A 24,614-nucleotide genomic window follows, 5' to 3' on the forward strand; every position below is an offset into this window, starting at 1 on the left:
ATGCAACCTGAAGAGCCGGCCAGGGGTTAAATCAAACACACATCTGCTGCCACTGTGATGATGACGAGGGAGTGAAGAAGTGAAGAAGATTCAACATCATCATCACTATTAAAAGTTTGTGACTTTTCTACATCTACTAAACTTGAAGGATTTTCATGTTGAGGATGAGGTAAATGTCAAACACAGTTTAGAAAATGACATTTTTTTATTTATTCATTCACAAAAAAAATAATCAAGGACTCAAGTCAAACTCCTTAAATTCCTGAAATTTCCCACTGCCTCCTCACTTTTCTTTATTTTCTCACATCGTCTCTGAGCAGAGCTGTTTGATCGTGGTTCATATATTTTTCTAAATGGCTTTGCTTGCAAATTAGTTAGAATCATCAACAGACAGAAGCTTTGACACACACCCACACACACACATCTCTATCACAAAATGTCAAATCACCACAATTAAAGTGTTTTTGCAATCATAAAACAAAACAATCAACCATTTCCGGTTTTGAAACTAGTGACAAGAATTCCTTAAGCTGAGCCACTATATCAAAGAGAACAGCTGCTTTCTACTGCATTCTTCACTCAGAAATCCTACTGTACCCAAACACATCATCAGCCTGAAAACCTTACCTAAAAATAAACTATTTAAATGACACACTTCCGGTACAGTATGAATGTTTAACCTGGCTCTGATCGTCTCCATGCTGGTGTCAATGATTATATATTATACTCTTGGATCAGTCACTAATAAAGTCTAAGTCTAAGTGAATATAAAGGCCTGACAGTGTTCATGCATGCTGCCAGCACAGCAGTCACATATCACAGTTTGAGTTCAGAAAATAAATCAGCACATTATTCCTGACATTTCAAGGTGAACGTTTGTTGATGCTGCACCTCATAGATTGATCGATTTATGACTGATTGAATATTCAGAGCTTTGCAGGATGCGCTCTATCTTATTTATTATTCAGCTGTCGGTGTCCAGCACCAAACACAGCAATCATTCCCTCAAAGATGACTAAGGACAAAAAGGCAGGAAGTGTATTTAGTTTCATGAGTCTGCTGGATGACAGACGTTCATACCACTTCACTGCACAGCTGAAGAGTACTAAACAAAAAGAAACATGATCTAAAGTTACATTTAACTTGTATTAGCATTCAAACAACCCTTTTTTTAATGTTTGAATTAAACCTCTAAGCTCTCCTGTACATTTCTATACGTTTCCCTCATTCCTGATCAAGCACACAGCATGACAGCCAAATGGAGTTTATAAAGCGAGTATATGGGTTTGGCAAAGCAAACACAGGGCTCTAAATCTGTTCCTTGTTGGGACAGTGTGAGCTACTTAGGCTGTTGAGGAGAGCACAGGTTGTGGACTAACGGTCTGTGTGTGTGTTCAGCCTGCAGCCAGTGCATTGTGGGATAGCGGAGCTCGAGTTTGGATCTGATAAGTTGACGCTCACAGATCCCAGTCGGCTCAGAGCAGAAATGTTTAAGGTCACTTGAGTGCTCACTTAAGGGAGGAAGGGAGGGAGTGGACTAAGGGTAGATTATTACTAAGGTGTTCCTTAATGAGTGCCGTGAGACCTTTGCCTGTGTGATCAGGTCTATTTGGAGGCAGTGGCAGGCACGCTGATGGAAAGAGCCCGGCGGGGGGCATTTGAGACCTGGCGCTGCTGGGACAGGAAGGACTGGCCAGAGGGCAGCAGGGAGGAGGCACGGCTGCCAAGACGGGATTCAATAGCCAACTTCTGATAGTTCAGACTCTGAGGAGGGAGAATTACCACTTAGATTCATTTACATACAGGAAAGATTCATTCTTCTATTCTAAACCCATAGAGAGTCCTTGTTACCTTATTATACCAGGCTGTGACTATCAGGTTCTCCTCATATTCCTTCAGCCTGGCCTGCTCACACTGACGCTAGGAGACAAAATAAACAAACAAACAAACAAACAAACATCAGCTAAGGTTGACAACAGTGGCTTCTGTGTGATTCTAGATTTTCACATTGTAAACTCTAGCAGACTGAACAAACATGCAGACTTTACCTCCAGGCTGAGGATCTGCTTGTCTCTGTCAGCTACGTGGTTTCTCAGAGCCTGGATCTCAGCGGTGGCCGGGTTCAGCTTCGGGTCCAAAGCTCGGATCACCTACAAGTGGAGAAATGAAGGACCAGAGTGAATAGAATTCAAAACGCCTCTCAGGAAGACAAAGGACAGCAGCTGTCACTCACGTTGCGAGCCTTCTCCAGATACATCTTGTACCTTTCCTCCATAGCCTTCATATCTTCATCCTTCTTCTTCAGAGCAGCCATCAGCTCATCCACCTTCAAGGCTTGGGACACAAACAACAACATGAAGGTAAGCAGAGGTTGTTCCTTGTGCTGTGTGATGTAATGAGACACTCACAGGTCTGGGTGTTGTCAGGCTGCAGGCCCTCCAGCAGCTCCTTCTTCTTCATGATTTCATCCTGGGCCTCATTCAGCTGCACCCTGTGCAAACAAATGCAGATTCTTTACGCCCTCTGCAGGAGAACACTGGAACTCCTCTCACCATAGCACTGAGCAGAGTCTGATGTGTGTACTGACACTTACATGTGTGCGTCCAGCTTACGCTTCAGATTCGACTGAAAGATAAAAACACAGATTTTTCAACAATTAAGCAAAAGCTTCTATTTGCTGAATGTTACACGGAAACATAAAATCAAAAGACTTAATTCAGAACCCATGTTGACGCCTGAGTGTCAGAGGCTTTATGACCTCATGTGTGTGTGTTAGTGAGGGTTTTCATAAAGCAGTCTGATGGAAAAGTTCAGCGTAATATAATCTGGGCGTTGAGACACATTGTGTTGGCACTGCCCGTCTTTGTCAAACATCAACCTCTACACTTTGACTGTCTGTATACACACACACACGCACACAGGCCTGAACAAAGAACATCGTTGTACTTCATTGACTTGATGTGTCCATTGTGCTTTGTTTGTGCTTCCTTTTAATCACACACACACACACACACACACACACACACACACACACACACACACACACACACACACACACACACACACACACACACACACACACACACACACACACACACACACACACACACACACACACACACACACACACACACACACACACACACACACACACACACACACACACACACACACACACACACACCTTGCTCTCCAAATCTAATTACAAATTGAAATGTCGAATTGAAATTGACGCAGCCTGTTAAAGTGATCTTTTCTGGTTTATGCCCTGGTACACTCACATCATCAGGTTTGGCTGCCTGGCTCTGCAGAGCTTTCTGGAGGTCCTCCACCTGCTGCTGCAGCTCACTGAGCCGCTCTCCACTCAACCTGTGATGAGGTCATGCACAGGAAGGAGAAGTGAGCATAAAGGAAGAAGAAGCTGAGACATTGAGGACAGGGAGGACACCTGAACCGTCTTCACCTGTTCTCCGTGTCCAGTTCACTGTGTGACTTGTGTGCCTCCTCCAGCTGAGCCTGCAGGGCAGCAATCTTCTCCCTCTCATTCTCCTCCTGCTGCACTCTCAGCATCTTGTTCTCATGCTGCAGCCTGATGAACTTCTCTCTGATCAACCACACACAGAGTCAGTGTTTACAGCGCACAGTGGTGAAACACAACACACAGCATGGTGTCAGGAGGCGTGCATGTTACCTGTACTCCACAGGGATCAGCTCAGCTGCTAGGTTATCATGGCTCGGGCTGCCAGAGGGAAGAATCCCTACAAGGAAGAGACGAGAACGTTAAGATAAAGTCATACCATAATACTGACATGTGAGGTGTGGCTCTGCTGTGAGATACCTGGTTGGGATAAGTGGAGTTGTTGAACCTGAGTGCATCTCAGCTCCTCATTGATCTCCTTCAGAGAATCTCTCTCAATGATGATCCTCTGGTGACGGAAAGAGATTCAGAACAAAACTTAGAAAAGGGCTGAAAATAAATCCCTCCCTCATTTCTTCCCTCTCCTCTTTACCTCTTTCTCCTTCATCCCAGTTTCATGCTTCTCCTCCAGTTTCTTCATCTCATAGGCCAGATTGTCTGCCCGCCTCGTCTCCTCAGACAACTTCCTGTGCAGATCCTGGAGCTGTCAGTATGCAAACACAAGACTCAGTACAGCAGCACAACATCTCTCCCCACACTGCTGGAGTCGGTGTGTATGGAGGGAAAATGTTCTGCCAGTGAAGTCCTCTTAATACAGAACTTGGTAGTATGGAATTCACCTTGTGTCAGTTTCATCTCATACATCCCAACGGTTTGATTGAACCTACTGTGAAACGTACTGCCTGTGCTTCATTAGCATATCATTTACCTGTTTCTTGTACGTCTCCAGCTGAGCTCGGGCGGCGTTGGCTTTGCGGAGCTCCTCCTCCAGGCTGACAGTGTTTTGCATGTACGTCATGTTGTTCTCCTCCAGGAGCTTCATCTGCCTCTTCAGATCTCCCAGGTTCTCCAGCTTGCGTTTGTACGTTTCCACTGAGGCCTCCAGCATCACCACTCGATCCGAACAGTTCCTATATGAATGATGAAAGTAAAGGGAGCAAGTTCAGAGGTCAAGTACTGACAAGACACCAGACGGCTCTCCTGCTCAACCTAACAAGCCCAGGTGTCTCTGAATGTCTTTGTGCCTAATTAGAAGTGCAGAGCTCGTCAATCCTGCGTGCAAAAGAAAAGTGCAAGGGCAAACACACACACACACACCTCAGAACATCCAATTCATCTTTGAGTGCTCGAGACTCTTCTGCCAGACTGGTGAGCTCGTCGTTACGGTGCTGGACCTCGATCAGCTGCTTCTCCAGCTCCTCACAGTGGATCCTGTAGTCGTCCTTTGCAGCTTCCAGCCTGAGAGGTGCAGAAACCACAAGCACAGACATTTAGGCACCAAGCATCACACAAACACCAGGAGGTTGAACCAGTAACATTAAACACACACACCTGAAGTTCTCCTCCTGCAGCGTCTCTGTCTGCTGCTGTAACTGGCTGTGCTTCCTTCCTGACGGAGTGCTGGGGTCATCAAACGTGTCCAGCTGATTGGCCCGGTCTGTTAGGACGTCATTCTCAGCCAATAAGCAGTTCCTCTCTTCTTGAAGGACGGCCACCTGTGCCAATAATGAAGTATTAGACACTCCAAACAGGGATCTGGCCGGTTTAGTCGGCTCAGCAGGGAAATCCATAGGAGTTAACATGTCTCCCTTTGTGAATTACTTCATGCAAAGCAGCAAAAACCGTAAAGCCGTAGATCTACAGCCCAACTCTCTTCCTCCAGCTGTTAAAGCAGACGCTGCCGTTAATCCAGGCTGGAAGCAGAGCACGACGAAGCTCCTTACACAAACATGTTAGAACCATTAGTTTGGCTCCTCACTCATCATTTCCCTCATCTGCACTCTTTACCCACAGATCCTGGAGGATGAGTCAGAGATAAACCTGCACTTATAAACTCTATAGATCCATTTCTCTTTGTTCAGCCCAACATGCGCTTTAAGATAATATGATATTCAACTAAATTAGCCAATAGATTATAATAAATGACCATACAAACAGTTTTGATGTAACTAAATAACCTCACACTCTCCGTTGCATCACATGATCAGAACAGAGTCCTGGCTGAAGCGTTTGTTAGCTGAGTTAGAGTTCACAGCAGTGGGCGGTCGGTTTAGAGGAGTTTAGTTTTGCCGGGCGGTGAGCCGTGTTGGACTTACCTCGCTGCGACGCCAGAGGAGCGAGACTGCAGGACAAAATAAACCTGAGAGAGTCCAGGTGAACACAGAATCAGTGCCTGGGCCAGAATGGAGTCCAGCTGCAGACACAAACTAAACCCTGCTGCTCCAAACTCTGGTCTTTATGCCACAGAAGCTCCAGACCATGGACCCAGAAATGACAGACAACTGCTGACAATCAATGAACTTGAGTAAAATCCTTGAGTGTGTATGAAGAGTGTATTCACCTGTACATCCAGCTCTTGACAACGCTGGGCTAAAGCTTCCTTCTCTGATGAATGCTCTGCAAGGTCAGTCAGGGCTTTTTTCAGCTGAACAAATGAAGGAAGAACCTGATTTGACTCACACAGTAACAGAAATTCAACCCTCACACACTGTATGTAAGTATGTATGTGAGGTAGTAAGTGTAAGTATGACAGACTGACCTGCTGTGTGTCTCCATTTAATATCATTACAAACTGAGCTTTGTCTGTCTTTCACTCTATGAGTCTATAAGTTGTGGGATGATGAGCCGGGACACACACACTGATCTGTATCTGCCCCCCCTCAGGCACTGACCTGTTGTTCCAGGTCCCCTGATGGCTCGGCTCCAAACGGGGCCACAGTCTCTTTATTCATGAGCTGAAGAGGAAAGAAAATACAATCACACAAAGGAGCTCTTAGCTGTTGTACCTTGATACAACACACTCCCTTTACTGCCGACACCATTTAGGTCCCTAACCTGCTAACACCTGGAATGGAGCGTCCATTAGAGGAATGTGCTATTTATAGATGAACTGCTGGATAAAGCTTCCCTGAATAAATAAAAGGTATTTGAAACTTTCTCTCTAGTCTGAGGGACGAAGACACTGAGCCAAAGTGGACTGACCTCCTGTATGGCGGTCATGACAACATGCTGCACGGACTCCTCCAGGGTCATGATGATCTGGATGTACTCTGGCAAAGGGGCGAGAGAGAGAGAGAGCATGAGTATATGATGCAGTATCTGTATGGCTTATTGAGGGTTTGTGATGGCACAATACCACATTGTTGCCATGTGAACAAAACTAGCTCAACTGGATTATCCCAACTCAATACAACGCCCCGGCATCTAATGCATCAGTGTACAGCGCAGAAGTTTGTTATTCTGAGAAGTGTGTACAAATGTGTTTAATGCATCTGTATGTGTCTATATATACACACACACACACACACACACACACCTTGTTTGTGCTCACATCTGACAGCACAGCCCAGTACGAGCTGCAGCAGCCTCCCCAGCTCCACTGAGTCTGATCGCTCTGCCACCCGGACCAGGTCTGGCAGGGGGAAGTCTGAAATCTCCTGACCCAAAACCTGAGGGCAGAGAGAGAGAGAACACACTCTACAGTACGCTGTGCTATCTGGGAGCTTGGAACATAGAATAAAACAAAAATAACCACTATAATACTAAACTAATAACCTCTGAGTGAGTGAAACAGTGTTTAGTTTAAACCACAACTTACCTCATTATAATAATCCAACACAATCTGAAGGATCTTCTTCAGGTTGTTCATCTGAGGAGGTCACACACACACACACACACACACACACACACACACACACAAAATGTTATGAAGATAGTTCAAAGTGACAGAAAGGACCAAGAGAACAACATCACAAGCGATCTGTTCTGTTCATTCAAAAGCTTTATGAAGTGCGGAGGAGAAGATGGAGTAGAGACGACACAGCCAGAGGATTCAGAGGATTCTCCTGATTGTATGACACATAGCTGACAGGTTCGGACACACACATACACACACACACACACACACACACACACACACACACACACGTACACAGTCCAGCAGAGGAGTCATCGCAAGGGACAGAGTGCAGGCTCAGCCGGGATTAGCACGTCTGAAGCAGGTCAGTGTCAGTCTGGAGCACAGTGATGAAGCACAGAGAGGATTGAGCACACTGGGCAGTCAGCACCGGTGTGTGCAGACAGACAGACAGACAGACAGACAGACAGACAGACAGACAGACAGACAGACAGAGAAGAGACAGAGAAGAGACAGAGAAGAGACAGAGAGAGGACAGACGGAGGAGGAAGGGAGGGAGACAACGCTGCTCTGTACCTTCAGTCTCCAGTTGCCGTCCACGTCTGTTTTGATGCGAGTGAGCCATCCATCAGAGAACCAGGCTGGGTCACTGCGCCACACAACAACAACAGTGAGCCTCAGTTACTCATGATGGCCACAGGGAGGCTCAGCATGTTCCTGCTTATGTGTCACTCTCTCCTGTGATGCTCTTCTACTTCGGCAAGTAAACTCCTACACTTTCTGATTCAGTGGTAGGTTACAGTATGGATGGATGGATGGATGGAGTGAGATTGATGAGTTCGTCAAGAGAAAAAGCTCACCGAGTGTGTGTGTGTAAACCAATACGTCTTTCTAGACATGTTGCACTCTGGACTAATGAGGCTTCAGTCAGAGGAGAAAGTGGGATCTCCTTACTTACTTAGCACAGACTGTGGAACACTAGGACAGAATAGCAAATCTATAAATAAAACAGGATTTTCATTTAACCAATGGAGATAATCCCACATTCTGTACATTTACTTTATTATTCACATTTTAAAAACACTATCACTCTACATAACAGACTGAGGAGTGTATGCATGCAATTGTTTTCTGGTGGAAGCAAACTATGTGAGAACAGTAACAAAATACAAACTCATTATGGCCAAGTTAAGAACAGGATCCACTATAATTCCAGTGCAAAACTTATACTGCATAAACTCTGGATTCACATTGAAACCATCAAACTATCCTAACAATTGAAATAGACAGAACACACGAGCAGTAGAACAGATAAAAGTTAGGATTAATGTGTGTGTGTGTGTGTGTGTGTGTGTGTGTGTGTGTGTGTGTGTGTGTGTGTGTGTGTGTGTGTGTTTTCACTCACATCTGATGCAGTGCCTGTGATATTGCCACTCCGGTGGTCAGCTGGTCTATTGTTCTGCAGGGTGCTCGGGTATTGAAGGTCTGCAGCTGAGGGAGCACAAAAACAGCATGAGCAGGAGAAACTGTAGAGAACGGGGCAACAACCCAAGAAGTACAGGAAGTAAAACAATCTCAGGAAGTGGTTGGCAGCAACGCACTTTATTGACCAAGTCATCAGTACAGGTGTGCTGAGGTAAGACAAAGCACTGAGAGACAAAAGGAAATGAAGGAGAGGATGTAAGAGAGAGCAGGGCCTGGCTGAGGAGTGGAGAGATGAGAGGATGAGCTGCGTGTTGGGTAATAGAGCTATAAAAGACACAGCAGCAGCTAGACAAGGCGCCTCTCCTGAAGCTACGCTGTAAATTATTTAACACACAACAATGGTGTAAGGTGAAGTCTCCTGGGCTGAGGGCTTTCTTATTCCTGAAACAAGAACTGGCAGACTGGGGAGTGAACACGTCCTGCTGTACAATGATCACACACGCGCACACACACACACACACACACACACACACACACACACACACACACACACACACACACACACACACACACACACACACACACACACACACACACACACACACACACACACACACACACACACACACACACACACACACACACACACACACGAGCCCTACACCTGCTACATGTGAGCAGAGGGCAGTCAGCATCAATGTTTTACTTCTAACTGTGTTTTGCTGTTGTGGCCCACAGAGAGGCAAAGTAAACACACACTGTGTTCCAGTTAACACACCACATAGCAAGACCTAACGACTGACAAAGCACACATAACTGGAGTTATACTTCATATTTTATATTTTCTGGCATAACAAAAGACCCAATAAGGAACATTCCTCATATTTCTCCGGGTAAACTGGATTAGCTCTAAATCCAAAGGATCAACTAAACCGATGCACTGTGGTCTTAATGTGATAACTTTATGTTTACTAGCCTACAGCTCTCTGCTCCTAATGGAGACAGACTGAGCTTTAACGTTTCACCGTCACATTTACAGCAAAGAAGCGTCGAATGAATGGATAATCAAACATACACACATATATACACACATAAACGCAATTAGGATAGGAAATGGAGACTTAAGAGTCGATAGCCGACTTTAGCTAGCTGGAGTCCTCCTCAGTCCTCGGTGAAGAGTGTTTCATCTCCATTTACACACAGGTACGCTGAGCCGAGATGTCTTCCCTTTATGAACCGACACACACGTAAGTTAACTCACCCATATCGTGAGGCTTTCGGTCAGGGCCGTGTTGCTTTCGGCCATTTGTTTCCCTTTAAACGCTACAATCTTTCCTCCACCTGTCAGCGACACTCTTCCGCTCTTTTCCTCTTTTCCTGCATTTGACCTCACCTGCTGTCAGGAGAAAGGCGCTTTAACGACGAATGCGCAACGAAGTGACACCGGCTGGTCGCGCCGCAGTGAAAACAACGTAAATGGTTACGTGAATGGCGTATCTTCTTAGTTTTTCAACGTAGTGCACTTGCAGGCTGACTCGAGATAGGGGCGGGGCGTTGGAGTGAATTGTCCAATCAGATGTAAGCTCTGCGGAGACTGACGGCGATTAAACAGCACTGCAGCCAATCAGAATGCGACTTAACAATAGAACAATCCCGCCCCCATTATGGCCACAGTAACTTACAAAATCAAAACATTCGAACAATATTACATTATATTGTAATGAATGTGTCAGGAATTAAATGTGATATTAGATCATCTGTTTCAGGGGAGTAGTTTTTGATTGGTACAGCATCCAGATATAGCATATACATATATTAGGATATATGAAAATATGAGACAGAAGAAGGAGTCTGTGCTGTGCCTCTTTACTTTCCAGGCAATAAATCAATCCTCAGGGATCATTTTACCTCAGATCTCTATAAGCAGGAGGTCTGTAGGTGGCTCTCTCTCCCTGTCAGTGGGTGAGAATGTTTCATCTTCAGACCTCTGTGGCTCCGGCCCTCACTGACTGAGCTTTACTATTTTTAGATGGCCCCAACTTCCCTCTCTGTAACTTCTATCTGGAAGTTGAAGAGCTTATGTAAATATTTCAGACATGCAGTGTATACTCATAGCTGTGCCAGGGTGAACATAGAAATGTCTGCAATGAAGAATCTTTTACAATCCTCTGTTTGAGGTTAATTGTTCAGTTTGAATACACTCCTTTGTTGCTGCAGTCAATCCTTTGGTTGATACTTTGACATCTGCTGAACAGCCCTGTAGTGCAGTACAGTGTAAAAGTAGAATTATGTGGATCAAGGTTGTTATCAGAGTAAATGATTGGCAGTCTCAGCTCTGACCCCCAAACACAGCAGAGGCGGTACTCTCTCTGTGGCCTTGATATTATGTGTAAACAAACATGGGCTAAAAATAGCTATACATATCCATACGCTATGCATCTTTTAGTAATATGAATACATTTAAGCACATTGTTAATCACTGCCAATTGTAATGTTAAGGTTCATTCTGAAGAAGCCTTGCATGTACAAAGCCCCGCAGTATTGATCTGACTGCATTACCGTTCCCTTTTTAGGCAGGAATAGTCAGAGACCATCTGATATTGAGAGGCACAGTTAATCATTAACCAGTCTGTACAATTAATTTGCACAGTGATGCTGTCAGACAGCATTTCCTTCCAGCAGACAGACACTCACACAGGGTTACCTGTCGACTGCAGTGTGTAGTTCAGTAATGCTCTCCTACCAAAGCTCTCAGCCCAGGTGAGTCCACCTCTATTTCTTTTGAGGCAACACATATGTTTGTTTTTTAAAGAAGGAGAGAGCATGTGTCCAAAGTGCAACAGACTCAAGGGTTTTAGAGGAAATTTGAGTTCAGGGACAGTTCTTAGAATAGTGAAGTATATTGGGTGTTTTGATTACGCACCTACTGTATGTTGTGAGAAAAACATCAAAGTGCAGAATGCAGATACACAGATACTAGCTCTGCTTGATCTCTTAGTAATAGAAATAGTTTTGTGTGTAAAGTAATCTAACAGACCCAATTCAGCAGTGTTATGATACATACTCAATACTTGTGATTCCCTGTTTCACAAATAGTTTAAGTTTAAAACGTTATTTACACCAGTGAACATCATAATCAAACAAATGCAGCCAATGTCCTTTTCAGTTATCTAATAAAATGTATACATTGTCCTCGATCATTTGTTGTAGCATCTGAAGCAACTTCAAAACATCAATCACACAAATTAAAACATAGTCTTGGTTGATGTGATGGGATTTTTCCTTCAAAGCTTCAGATGTGTGATTTACAAAGCTGACAGAAACTATGAGTTATGTGCTATGTTAGTCTTCATCACATTAGTTCTGTGTTTATCATGAAGAGTCATCACTGTGTCATGTCACGTTGCAGACCAGAACATCTCACCCACGCATTGGGTCAGAGCCGTGTAGGGTCACCAAGGTCTGTGGCATGTACAGGGAAGCAGCCAGAAGCAACAAACGCCAACTGCCATAAGGTGGGAACTTCCCCTCACACACACGCACACATACATGAATCAAGCAGGTGTTTTGACTGTGTGAAAAGACATGAATGACCTTCTCCTCCGCAGACTATATAGAGTCTGCAACACCTCAGTCCTACTTATTTTACAATTTCAAAATGGTAGTTGGTTGAATCTGTCTGAAAACACAGCAGTTCTTCATGAGCGTGAGCCGTTCAGTTGTTATCAGCAGCCTGTGTGTATATAAGGTAGTTTTATATTCTTCTGGGAAGTATGAAATCTAAGTTAATTATTGTTGCTGGAATTCCTGTGCGGTGGTTATTGGTTGTTGCTTTATCAGTGTCACAATGGATTGAAGTAGGACTGCTGCCGAACAACTGATAATGATTTTACCACAGCGTTTGTTCGCTGTGACCTCAAAAGCCTCTGGATCAAACACTGCTCTCTATTGTATCTCTGTGGTTTAAGGAGTTGTTCTCTATGTTCCTACTTTCCAACTCATCGCCTCTCCTCATGTTCCCCTGTTCATGCTCTGTTCCCTGCTCTCCATTTCACATGTGTTATTTCCTTCTATCTCATTGTGATCCTCTTCCTCCTTTTTACACCTGATCTCCTTACTCCTCTTCTTATTTAAAATCTTCTCATTTCTTCAGGAATCTGCACAATCATGTCAATCCACAGGCCAGCGAGACTGGCATTGTCCAGTCTGCCTTCAGATGGCCAACTTCCCTGTCCAGACTAACTGTGGCCATTTGTTCTGTGGTACGAGACTACTCACACACACTCACTCACACTCTCACACACACACACACACACACACACACACACTGACCACCTGCCTGACTGACTGTATAAGCATCTTATCAGACTTTAATTCTTGCATCTTTTCATTCATTCCTTCTTTTTCATACCAGATTGCGTTCCAATGACATTAACATGCATTTTCCTGGACATTTAAATGTAAGATGTAAATGGGGCCTTTAAACATAAAGAATAAGTTTAAGGAAGGAAGGAAGTTTCAGATTCAAAGTTGTGGTTCCAGAATTAGTGAATCATACAGTACACTGTAGTGTCGCAGCTCATCTTCACTTCAGCAAAGTGTTCTTACATCTGTCACACTTACTCGTGTCTTATCTCAGCCTTCCATACTATCTGTCTTGCATACATTCACAACTCTCTGTTGTCATGACAACTGCTTGCCATGCACATACTGTATTTCCCTAAAATGTTTTAAGCCAGTGCTATAGATGTAAAAAGATATTGATTCACCTCTTCATCCTGCAGCTCCCTGTCTGATTGCCTACTGGAGACACGGGTCCTGGCTGAATGCCATCAGCTGCCCACTCTGCAGACAGAAGGTACAGTTCCATTCATTCTCTTACACGACATTAAATACTAACCTAATGAGAATCAGTTAAACCAGATGACAATTGAATAAAGACGCTTGTGACTTTCCAGGTCAGTGTGCTGTGCCACCTGTTCAGTGAGAGCAGATCGGACAGACAGTCAACAGAAGTTCTCGGGGAAATCAAAGACTACAACAAACGTTATTCTGGAGCGCCAAGAAAGGTCAGCAGCCTTTTAAAGAAAGATCAGATTACATAATGTGATAACGGGATGTGAACCAACCTATGATAATGGTTTGTAATAAGAATATTGCTTATAGAACGTAGAGCTTTTGCAGTTCTTAGTACAGTTCTTTATCATATCAATGGCATACAGACATTTTTTACTTAGCTTCTTTACTCCGTCTCTCCTCTCTCAGATATTCACCTTGTGTTTCCCTGTCCTTCTCTCTGACCCCTCTAGATAACAGACTACATTAGTGACGTGCCCCTGCTGCTTCAGCTGCTGGCTCGTGGCCTGGTCACCATGGGGGGGCTGGTTTGGCTGTTCTTCTTCAGGGTGGCCCTGTGCTGCATAGGAACTGTGCTGTCCATCTCCTCCCCTCCTTTGGAAACCGTCTCATCAGCAAGTACCCTGGAAATGGATACTTCCCTTTGTGGACTGTTGGGGATCCTGGACGACATGGTGGTGGTCATCCTGCTCCTAACGTGTGTGATCAATATCAACCAGCAGATGGAGCCGGAGAGAGGACCTTTGGCAAGAACTACAACACAAAGAGTAACGGGGAACGCACTCTAGATATTATCTTCATGACACACAGATCCCTGAAATATTTATTTATTCATTAGGAATTTAAGTTTATAAAGTTCCAGCAGAGCACAAATCATTTTACAGATGGACCCAATAAGGATTTTGACACTTTTAAGGCAGTAATCGTGATGTCAGCAGGCCTGGTTGGTACAAATCAATAGAAACCCATGGAATGTATACGAAGAATCCAGATATACTGTGAAAGAACAGTAAGTAACAGCAGTCCCATACAAACAATGAAGCAACAAGGATGCATAAAGCACCAGCAGAAGGTAAACAGCTGTATTGGAGAATGAGACGCGTCACTCTGCCTTGCTACACCAAGCAGCTGCGTTTTTGAACATTTGCAGCCAGGGTGAAGGAGTGAGCGAGGCCTTCAAGTCCCGGGGGGCCCAGGGCCACTGCCAGCCCAGAGTGCAGCGCTCTGGGTGGGGCATCATCGCCAGGTGTCTCCCGTCCTTGGAGCAGAGCCCGGCCACGCCCTGCGGGGAGCCATTAGGGTTCAGAGGGTACTCCTCTGTGGGATGACCCAGGTCGTCAAGGTAACGGAGAGGCGCCAGTCCACCAGCGACAATCAGTTCCTGGGCCTCAGAGGAACGGAATTGCATCAAACCTGAGGGAAATCAATGGCAAGTACAGCTGGTGATTACGCATGTTGACCTGTGATAGATGCTGAATGAGTCAGCAAAATAGAAACACAAGATACACAACTTCAAGGATTCCACTCAGTGACCTTTTCCTAATAGCTAATGCTGCGTTCAGGCGCTCATCAGAGGGTGGTACAGTAAAAACCATATGGTAAAGAGGTTCATACTTTGTGTTCAGTGCATTACGAGTGCTTGTTTTGTTCTCTTTGTATAGAAGTATGTAAAATAGTTTGGGTCATTGTTTATTCTGTTAGATCAAGAATACGTTTCAGGTTTATTTACCCTGTTCGTCCAGCCAAAGGTGGCATATATATATGTATGTCACAACTGATAATCCCCTGCTGAATGTAGAATTTGGAGTTTACAAGTTGCACGGCAGAACGCTGCATAATGACTACATGAGCCTCCAGCTGTGGTCGTACCTTCTCCATGTGCGACCCACACGCCCAGAGCTGAGCCCTCCATGCCTCTCAGCCAGACGGACGGGGAGGCCTGGATCCCAACGCTGACGAACCGGGACTCAAACCTTCCTGACTTATTATGGCTCAACACCACTGCAGACTCTGAAGGAAAGACAAGATAACAATCATAAAAATAATCAAATCTGCTTGTAACTCGTTCCTCATTATTTGAAGCAAAGTGCCCTCATTTCCTCCGCCTCCTCCTCTTACCTGCTCCATCCTGGCTCTCTCCCACCCACCCCAGCAGGCCCATCAGCTGGCAGCCGTTGCACACACCCAAACTCAGGGTGTCACCGCGCTGCCGGAAGCGATCAAACTCGGCCTTGGCCTTGGGATTGTAAGCAACGGTAGCAGCCCAACCTTTGACAATGAGAAACGGGGTTAAAACATGAAGCATCTATACGTCAACATGGTAAATAAAGTGTGTGTCTGTTTGTACCCTTGGCTGATCCCAGGACGTCTGCGTAGCTGAATCCACCCACAAACACTACAGCCTTGAAAGGGTCCAGGCTCAGGGAACCAGAACAAAGGTCCTGCATTGTCACATCCCACACCTGCCAACAGACACAGAGACAAGCTGCAGTGAGCTGTGAGTGGCACAGATGGAGTCTACATGTGTTCTGCTCCCATCGTCTACCTCAAAGTCTGCCATGTACAGAGAGGCAGACATCTCCCGATCTCCGTTGCTGCCCTCCTCTCTGACCACAGCCACACGAGGCCGAGCCGCACCTGAAACACCACAGCACAGAGGGAATGAGGCAACCATTGGCTGATTGATGAAATGAATAAAGCAATAAAGTTTATAAAGCAAGTCTAATTTGCTCTTTGCTTCCTGTCACAGCAACTTCAATTCCTATTCCTTTAAACATTATACATCATTTACAACCACATGGTGCCATTTGTGTTCAGTATTACCAAGGTGACTGATGCTGGGCGTTTCTTTGGTGTCAAAGGTCAGTTTGAAGTAGGGCTGTGTTCTCTTGGCGAGCCCCTCCTCTTCCTGTCTAACGCAGATCTCATTGGCCTGGAGGCACTCCAGCCTGAAACTGGTGTCCTCCCATAACGCTCTGACATCAGGCAGCCTTTCGCTCAGCACCTCCTGTCCATCCACACGAACTTTGACCTGGAAGACCAGCAGGGGAGAGACGGTGTGTGTGTCAGAGATGAAATGGAAAGGTTTGCTACACACATTGAGGTTGAGGTCTCACCGTCGCCTCTGATCCAAAGCCGCAGGTTCTGCCGACCCGACGGCACTGCAGGCCTGCGGCGCTGTACCTCTGGATCACCGCCTCCACGTCGGACTGGGACACCTCCAGAACCAAACCCAGCTCCTCACTGAACAGCAGCTCCATGACTGTGAAGGCAGCAGGGGACAGATGTGTTGAAGCTGTGTGAAAGAACTACAGGCAAGAAAACCAAACCAAGGCACATCAGCTCTCTGACCTCCAGCTCCTTGTGTTGACAACTCAACATCAATCCCACGATTTCCTGCAAAAGCCATTTCCAGCAAGCATGAAATGAGGCCGCCATCGCTGATGTCATGTCCTGCACTCAGCACACCATCTGAGGACAGAAACAAAAACAATCTAAGGTCCAATTTGGCTTTAATATACCTCTTGTGCTTGCCAGTTCACCAAAAGTTCACAGGTAGTCCACCGGGTGGCAGCATCGTCACATTACAAATATATAATGCACTTCAGAATCAGTTGGCTGTGGCAGGCACTTCTTGGCCCGTGAGTACAAGCTGACCGTGTACGAGTGTCTGGGTAGTGTTGAAGCAGGCAGTCAGCAGATCTGGATGGTCCAGGTCTGGAGAGCAGTCGCCCAGCTGGCTGTAGCACTGAGCCAGAGCAGAGCCTCCCAGACGATGATGGCCAGGATTTAGAGGAACCCACAACAACACACCTGCAGACAAAGAGGACAAAATCAGGTCCATCTGTTACCGGGTAAGCAGTTTGTTTGTGTGTGAGTCTACATCCAAATCTCTGTCAGGACAAATTACACACAAAACAATGCAAACCTCTGAATTAAAGACAACAAAAGAAACATTTTATTGAAGCGTGTATGCATGTAGCAGACCTTTGCCCTCTGGATCCTCCAGGTCAGGAGTGACAGTGGCAGTGATGTCAGGACACACAGCATAGGCCGAGATGACCAGAGCACCTGGAACACAAGCAAGGAGAAAACTGAGCCCAAGGCATAGTTAGTCAGTCAATCAATCAATCAATCAATCAATCAATCAGTCAGTCAGTCAGTCAGTCAGTCAGTCAGTCAGTCAGTCAGTCAGTACCTGGGGCTTTGACCGTCTCTGTCCCGACTCGAGCAGCCATACTGAGCGAGTCCTTTCCTCCGTCCACAGCCACTCCCAGCTGAGCCATGACCTCACACATGGCCTCACACGCCTCCCACAGTGATGCTCCCTCGCCTGGCAGCTTAGCGGCCCACATCCAGTTCCCACTACACTTCACATCCTGGAACACAACACACACATCTATCAAAATGCTGAACTAAAATGAATATATTTCAATAACAATTCTACAGAGATTTAGTGGACAAATCTACGACTAAAATTTGAATGCAGGTTCCATCACAGATTGGATCCCAAACACTTGAGATGTTTCTGCTGGATCTTGGCAGAAGGCGACCCTGTGAATGTGCTCACACTCTTCATCATGTGTTCACACTCTTCATCATGCGCTCACCTTCAGAGCTGTGACTCTGGCAAACACCAGATTGGTCAGAGCTTCTCCCACCGCCATGCGAGCCCCCGCTGCTGGAGAGACCAGGCCTTTGATTGGCTGTTCACCGATAGCTGTCGCTGCCCCCTCTAGGCTAAATGGCGAGAGAGCAACCACGGCCACGTCGGCCAATGGAGTGTGAAGAGGGCCGACGCATTGTTGCTGGGCAACCAAACCGGTCACAGACCGGTCCACCTGATGGGGAAAGAAGAAGAGGACGTGTTTCCCTGCAGATGTACTTCCAAACCACCAGACACTGTAAACATGGGGATGCATGGACACACACTGAAGGGAAACACACAGAAGGACACACACTGAAGGGAAACACACTAAAGGCAAACACTGACCTTGTTGGTCAGGTAGCGTTTAGATGCCACAGCAGGCAAACGTAAAACTCTGTCCAGTGCATGTTTGACCGTCAGCCCACCAGGTAGAGCCAGAGGTGTGAGGCTCGGGGCCACGCGCTCCATCTTAAACTCCTTCTGAGGCATCTTCCCCAGAACCCACTCCAGCTGCAGGTCAACAGGACAGCGCCCCCCGTTGGCTTCATGGCTGCTGCCTCCCTCATCGTCCACCAGCACAATCTGTGGGAGAGAGAGGAGTTAGGAAGGAGGACACTGAAGCCGAATGGCTGTGCACTTGGACGGGTCCGGGCTGAAACCTACCTTTCCATCCCCGGTGATGTTTCCTACAAAGTCAACGGGACACTTCTCCCTCAGACACACCTTCTCCAGGAAGGGCCGGTCTGAGGGGCGGAGCAGCAGGGCATTGCTCTCCTGATACTCTGCTCCCCACAACTCCAACACACTCAGCGTGGGGTCGCCTTTCTGCACAGCGCAGGGAGAGAGAAGAGAGGGAATATGACTGCATACAGGAAACAGCCATCTGATTACAATGTGTGTGTGTGTGTGTGTGTGTGTGTTTGTGCACTGATTACCTTAAATCTGCTGGAGTGGATGATGGCTCCTGCTGGCTCGCTCAGCTCCTTAAGCACATTACCTGGAAATGGCAGCATGAGTCAACACCTTGACTTTCCTCTTATTTGCCTCACAACAATAATGAAACTCGCTCCCCGTCTGCTACCGTTTCCTCCTGCGCCCTGATCGTGAATACTGCAGATTGGGTTTCCTCCGCTTCTCTCCAGACAGGCCCTGAGAGCCCGATTCATCTTCTGTTCCATCTCTGCGTCCCCCCTCTGCACCGCCCCCAGGTCCCTGGCGCTGGAGTTGTCTCCCTGGACCTGCGAGGCGAAACGCATTAGCGGCAGCAGCAGCAGCACCTGATGCCGTGGTGGCTGGTGTGAGTTCGCTGGCATACTTGTACTGACGACGCCGCTCCTCCTCCCACACCAATTCTGTACACGGGGCCGCCGATCTTCACCACTTCCATTCCTAATCAGCAGGCACGGGGAACACATTATAGATGTATACGTGTGTGTGTGTGTTGATATACTGCAGCTCTGGCAGTGATTAAATTCACGTCACACTAAACCCGTTACCGCTCTCTGCTTGCTCCTTCTTCACGTGGGCGTCTTCAATTGAACCGAGCCCACCGCTGAACATAATTGGCTTAATCCACTCTCTGCGCTCCCCATTATGCAGCCGCATGCCACAGGAACGAGCAAATCCTAGGGCAGAGGGAAAAGAAAATGGAATGTTTCCCTATATCATATCATAAACAAGTCCATCCTGCTCTCTGCCATGATTTCAGACGCATGACTGACTGAGAGACTGCTTTCCCCACCTGACAGCACGGGCTCTCCAAACTTGTTTCCATAGTCTGACGCTCCATTGCTGGCCTCGATGGCCACCTGTAGCGGAGGGGCGAAGCTGGAGGGATACTCCCAGCCGTCTCCTTCACACTCCCACGGGAGAGGGTAACCTGGAGACGGCAACAGAGAGGTAAGAAAGTGTGAATCGGTGTAACCTCAGAGACGAGCGTGGCGTTGGCAGTTCTAACAGACTGACCTGGTATGTGCAGGTTGCCAAAGCAGTAGCCTGCCGTCCCAGCGATGACGTGTCCTCCCCTTCCAGCACTCTGGACATCTCTGATGCGTCCTCCTGTCCCTGTGGTCGCACCGCTGAAAGGTGCCACACCTAAAGTCAAGATGGGTGAGGGAAGAAAGAAGAAAAAATAATAATATTGGAGAAACAACACATCTACACGTAAACATTAAGGATGTTGTTCTCTGTGTCCTGACCTGTGGGGAAGTTGTGCGTCTCTGCAGTGAAGATGACATGTCTCAGAGACCGCCGTGTCTCATAAGGACTGGCCTGGGACGGGTCCTTTGGGTAAACGCACTCCAGCTCCATCCCTTTGATGCCACTGCATACACATATTTCACATTCATGGACACGGCACACAGTCACGGACACACACTGCATCTGTGTGTGTGTGTGTGTTGTCTCGCTCACCTGCTGTTGTCGCAGAACTTGATGACGTTGTTGTGGTTGCTGTGCTGCTGTGTGTCCATTATGAGGCTGAAGAGAGTCTCCTTCTGCTCCTGTCCGTCAAGCACCATTCGCCCCCGAAAGAACCAATGGCGACTGTGCTCACTGGGACACCGAGACGCAAAAAGAGATTTGGAAAATAAAACCTCCTATGTATGGAAACAGCAAAACAAAAGCAAGTCAAGCGATTGATGGAGCGGAAAAGAAAAGCCCACCTGTTGGACTGAGCCAAGTCAAAACACTCCACACTGGTTGGGTTCCTCTTTATTCTTTGGAACATTGAGGTGTAGAAGTCCAGATCCCAGGAGTCAAAGGCCAGACCTGCAAAAAGCACAACAACCACAATCAGATCATCAACTATCAACCGGTCTTGAATCAGTCTTTGATTTGGTTTGTGCCTTGGATCCCTCAAACTCAGCCCTGAGTGTAAAGTGGGGTGAAGCAGGCACATCTGCAGAAGATTCAGTGGCTAAAGCTTTAATTTACATTGATTATCCCCAATATACCAGCTGAGTATGACAGAGTTATCCTTCCCCGTCTATGTAAGCAGCTTGTGATAGCAGCGAAAGTGGACACAATTGAATGAGTCAGATCAGAAGACAGACAGACAGACAGACAGACAGACAGACAGACAGACAGACACACAGACACACACACAGACACACAGACACACACACACACACACACACACACACACACACACACACACACACACACACACACGTCACATCAGGCTGCATCACAGGGGGGGCAGAGCAGGTTGTGAATCATAAAAGGTTTAGGCCGCTGCCAATGCATAAAAATCTAATATTGCTTTCCTGGTGAACTAAAGCAGCAGAATGACACTGCTGCTTTCAGTGAAGGAGGCAAAGAAGTGAAGCCAAGGACACTCATATCAAAGCAATCCTTCAGTAAATAAAGTCACATTTATTTTTCAAAGTTAACGGTGATGTGTTGCCAGAATTCAAATTGTTTGTCAAGATGCTTGTGAGCAAAAACAGACTTTGTTGGGGCTTTGATTTGGCCCCTAAACACACACATGCACGTGTCAGATAATGAGCAGCATGGTCACTGTCCTGTGACTTTAACAGGCTTAGCAATAATGTCACGCATCATGTGACATTATTATCACTCCCCCCACCCTGGAGAGGTTCATACTCACAGAGAGCTGCAAGACTGGAAAGAGACATGAAGAGAGACAGGAGGAAAGATTAAGAGAGAGCAGACGGAGACGTACTGAGTCCCTGAATAGAAGAGAGGATAGCGCAAAGAGAAAGACCACTATGAAGAGCAGAACAGGAAGCAGAAGCAGCGTACCCAGATCATCGTTTGCCTTCTCCAAAGCGGCGCGGCCCTTCCCGAGGATGTCCACCTCAAAGACCCCCTGTGGTTTGGTCTCCACGGTGAAGGAGGTGATGGGATGAGGATAGATGCACTCCGTCATGCTGTCATACAGACACTCAATCATCGCCTTTATGTCTCCATTCAGCTCCGTCACATCGGCTCCATTCTTGGGCTGCAGGGGAGAGAGAATCACCATGTAAACACAAAACTACTCAGAATTGGCATGAATCGATGAATAATGCTGCACACACTGATTTTCTGCATACTTGTGTGTGTGTGTGTGTGTGTGTGTGTGTGTGTGTGTGTGTGTGTGTGTGTGTGTGTGTGTGTGTGTGTGTGTGTGTGTGTGTGTGTGTGTGTGTGTGTGTGTGTGTGTGTGTGTGTGTGTGTGTGTGTGTGTGTGTCCAAACCTTGATTAGGAACCTGCGAGACACCTCCACCCGTGTAACATCAGCGAGTCCAGCACTCTGGCATATGGACACGGTGTTGGTGGACCAGGCAGTAGAGAAGTTCAACCTGCACCGAGAACACAAACTCTATTAAACTACACACAGGGCTTGAAATTACGATGAAACTAATATTCTGCTTTTGGAGTGACAGCTTTGTTTCTCTCCTTCTGGGATTCCTCAACACATTTCTTTGTTTATATTGGCTGATTTGGGAAAAGTAAATAAGTGAGATTTCTTGCCTTGTGAAATTCACTGGAATGCAAATTCCTGCTTGTGCACTGTTTGAATTACCATTTTAGATTTCCATATTCTAATCTGATTAAATAAAACAACATAATTCCCTCAATCTGTTTAAAACAAAGCTGTTATTTTACCACTTAATGGGCTTGAAAGGCTCCTTATTTGAGCTTTTAGGGGCAAATATGTGTCATTTAGGAGCGGTTTTGCCCTCTGGCCTTGGTTATTCCCGGCTCTATGTGCCTTTGTGGTGCCACTGGTACCTGGGTCCAATCTCCACCAATGTCTCCCCGCTGCCCTCTGTCAGGTTGGGTTTCTCGGACAGAGGCTCTGTCTGAAGCGGAGGACGAAACAACCAGAGAAGAACGTCCCTCTCCTCTGAGCTAAGAGAGTCACGGCCTGAAGCAGAGAACAGGAGACGGGAATGTGTTTGCCATCCAAAACCTCCACATCTTTCTCATTAAATCACAAACGGTTTCACACTCACCCGTGAGCTCGACGTTGTAGCACAGCTCGCTTGTGATTGACAGGTGGGGGTAGAGCTTGGCCGCCCTCTCTAAGGCCCGCCCCTTCACAGCCTCGCCACTGTAGAACCTCACTACAGCCATGACTGACAGACAGATGGAGACATTGATTCATTGATTCAGTTCAGGGACCAACAGAAGACGACATCCTCAGACATCAATCAATGCAAATTATTGACACATTTGAGGCATAACATGATGAAAGATCCTGTCTTCTTGGCAGATTTTGAAGTCATGTGACCACTTAATGCTCACATAACGTTAGTGATGATCAGTGATTAGTGAGGGTCACACACAGGCTGACCTTTGTCTGCAGGCCAGCCGGGTCAAGACAACCCTGTGGTTGATGATAGTGTACTGTGGTTCCTCTTTTGACCAATCAGAACCAAGAGTCAGCTGTAACAATAAGGAAAAACACCAGTCGCACTCTTGGCCAACATCTTCTGAAAATCAACCAAATCTTAATTTATCTGCTTTAAGATTTGCAAAACCTGCTGATCATATAAATCCAGAACTGATGTGATATTATTGCTGGTTCTAAAATACCGCAAACTTCTCCAAAAACAACAATAGAACAGATATTAACTAAAGGTCAACGGGCTCATTCAGTACAGACAAATGCTCCACACAACGCGACTCGTTTTGATTGTGTGCATGGTGCAGGTCACACACTGCGGTCAGGAGCTGCTTGTTAGTGCTCATCTGTATGGAGGAAATTGCATCACACACACACACACAAACTATGTGATATTATGATGTGACTTCTTTAGCTAAACGTACGTTCTGTCTGTGGTGACATGCATTATATTCTTCACGTATATCGCAGTAAATATCAAGTGACGCATGGAATTAAAGGAAGTTCGCCTTGTTTGGTCCAATGTTTACTTTCCTTTCCCTGTCGTTTCTGAATGGGCGCTAACTTCATGTGGCTAAATAGTGAGAAGCTAAGTGGAAGTGAGTCATCGGCTACTTACGTGCAGACGGCGCAGAGTTTGATCAGTTTGCGTGGAGCAGAAGCAGAAGCTGGAGTCTGGAGGGTCACCGGGAGCTGAAGTGTCCGCTTCAGGGGTCTGAAGTGCGGCTGGATGATGATGCTGCTGCAGAGGCGCCGCTTTCACCGGACACACGTGGGGACGCTCACGCTGTGCGGTGTGCGCATGCGCCGCAGTCCTGCGCCAGACTGACGTGTGACTGTTCAAAGAGCTTTGCAACTTCTGTAGCTACTTTTAAGAAGAAGAAGCGGATTCTACTCAAACATATCAAATAAATACATTGTAAATCTGTAAATCATATCGAGTTTCTTACATTATTAAGAATTTTTAGTTTAAGAAGTTTAGATTTTCAACATATGGGCACTTAATTTAAATTTCACAATCTGTGTCAATGATCAAATCTGTTGGAAGTTCTC

General features: G+C 46.3%; 3 protein-coding genes across 4 annotated transcripts; 1 reads left to right on the forward strand and 2 right to left on the reverse strand.

Annotated features, from left to right (window-relative positions):
* Positions 1-478: 478 nt before the first annotated feature.
* Positions 479-10,179, reverse strand: hook1 (hook microtubule-tethering protein 1). The gene is made up of 22 exons (XM_076153066.1): positions 9,961-10,179; positions 8,680-8,765; positions 7,851-7,923; positions 7,236-7,286; positions 6,954-7,086; positions 6,620-6,687; positions 6,310-6,372; positions 5,979-6,062; positions 4,970-5,133; positions 4,736-4,876; positions 4,347-4,548; positions 4,011-4,121; positions 3,839-3,926; positions 3,692-3,758; positions 3,464-3,604; positions 3,282-3,369; positions 2,594-2,625; positions 2,409-2,491; positions 2,234-2,334; positions 2,049-2,150; positions 1,852-1,920; positions 479-1,764 (listed from the first exon to the last, which is right to left on the reverse strand). Exons 1-22 carry the CDS (start codon positions 10,003-10,005, stop codon positions 1,606-1,608), a joined length of 2,151 nt encoding a protein of 716 aa, XP_076009181.1. The 5' UTR covers positions 10,006-10,179; the 3' UTR covers positions 479-1,605.
* Positions 10,180-11,334: 1,155 nt separating this feature from the next.
* Positions 11,335-16,006, forward strand: LOC143002833 (E3 ubiquitin-protein ligase RNF170). Of its 2 annotated transcripts, XM_076153197.1 has the most exons (7): positions 11,337-11,459; positions 12,109-12,214; positions 12,853-12,961; positions 13,484-13,557; positions 13,658-13,768; positions 14,009-14,985; positions 15,920-16,006. In XM_076153197.1, the coding sequence occupies exons 1-6, from the start codon at positions 11,431-11,433 to the stop codon at positions 14,342-14,344; spliced, it is 765 nt and encodes a 254-aa protein (XP_076009312.1). In that variant the 5' UTR covers positions 11,337-11,430; the 3' UTR covers positions 14,345-14,985; positions 15,920-16,006. The 2 variants fall into 2 exon arrangements, with proteins under 2 accessions (XP_076009313.1, XP_076009312.1); XM_076153198.1 differs by lacking the exon at positions 15,920-16,006 and having other exon boundaries at positions 11,335-11,459; positions 13,965-14,049.
* Positions 14,659-24,345, reverse strand: pfas (phosphoribosylformylglycinamidine synthase). Its single transcript, XM_076153196.1, has 28 exons — positions 24,181-24,345; positions 23,170-23,292; positions 22,946-23,081; positions 22,407-22,512; positions 21,970-22,168; positions 20,868-20,973; positions 20,617-20,757; positions 20,403-20,527; positions 20,170-20,298; positions 19,946-20,083; positions 19,701-19,829; positions 19,520-19,593; positions 19,286-19,442; positions 19,140-19,201; positions 18,868-19,029; positions 18,550-18,786; positions 18,167-18,397; positions 17,755-17,935; positions 17,544-17,627; positions 17,214-17,369; positions 16,908-17,027; positions 16,673-16,818; positions 16,380-16,587; positions 16,102-16,193; positions 15,904-16,018; positions 15,675-15,824; positions 15,426-15,566; positions 14,659-14,969 (listed from the first exon to the last, which is right to left on the reverse strand). The coding sequence occupies exons 2-28, from the start codon at positions 23,288-23,290 to the stop codon at positions 14,659-14,661; spliced, it is 3,957 nt and encodes a 1,318-aa protein (XP_076009311.1). The 5' UTR covers positions 23,291-23,292; positions 24,181-24,345.
* Between the last annotated feature and the right edge of the window lie 269 nt (positions 24,346-24,614).

Source organism: Genypterus blacodes, unplaced genomic scaffold, assembly GCF_046128005.1.
Source record: "Genypterus blacodes isolate CSIRO-AG114 ecotype Tasmania unplaced genomic scaffold, CSIRO-AGI_Gbla_v1 ptg000058l_1, whole genome shotgun sequence".
In the NCBI taxonomy this organism is placed as follows: domain Eukaryota; kingdom Metazoa; phylum Chordata; class Actinopteri; order Ophidiiformes; family Ophidiidae; genus Genypterus; species Genypterus blacodes.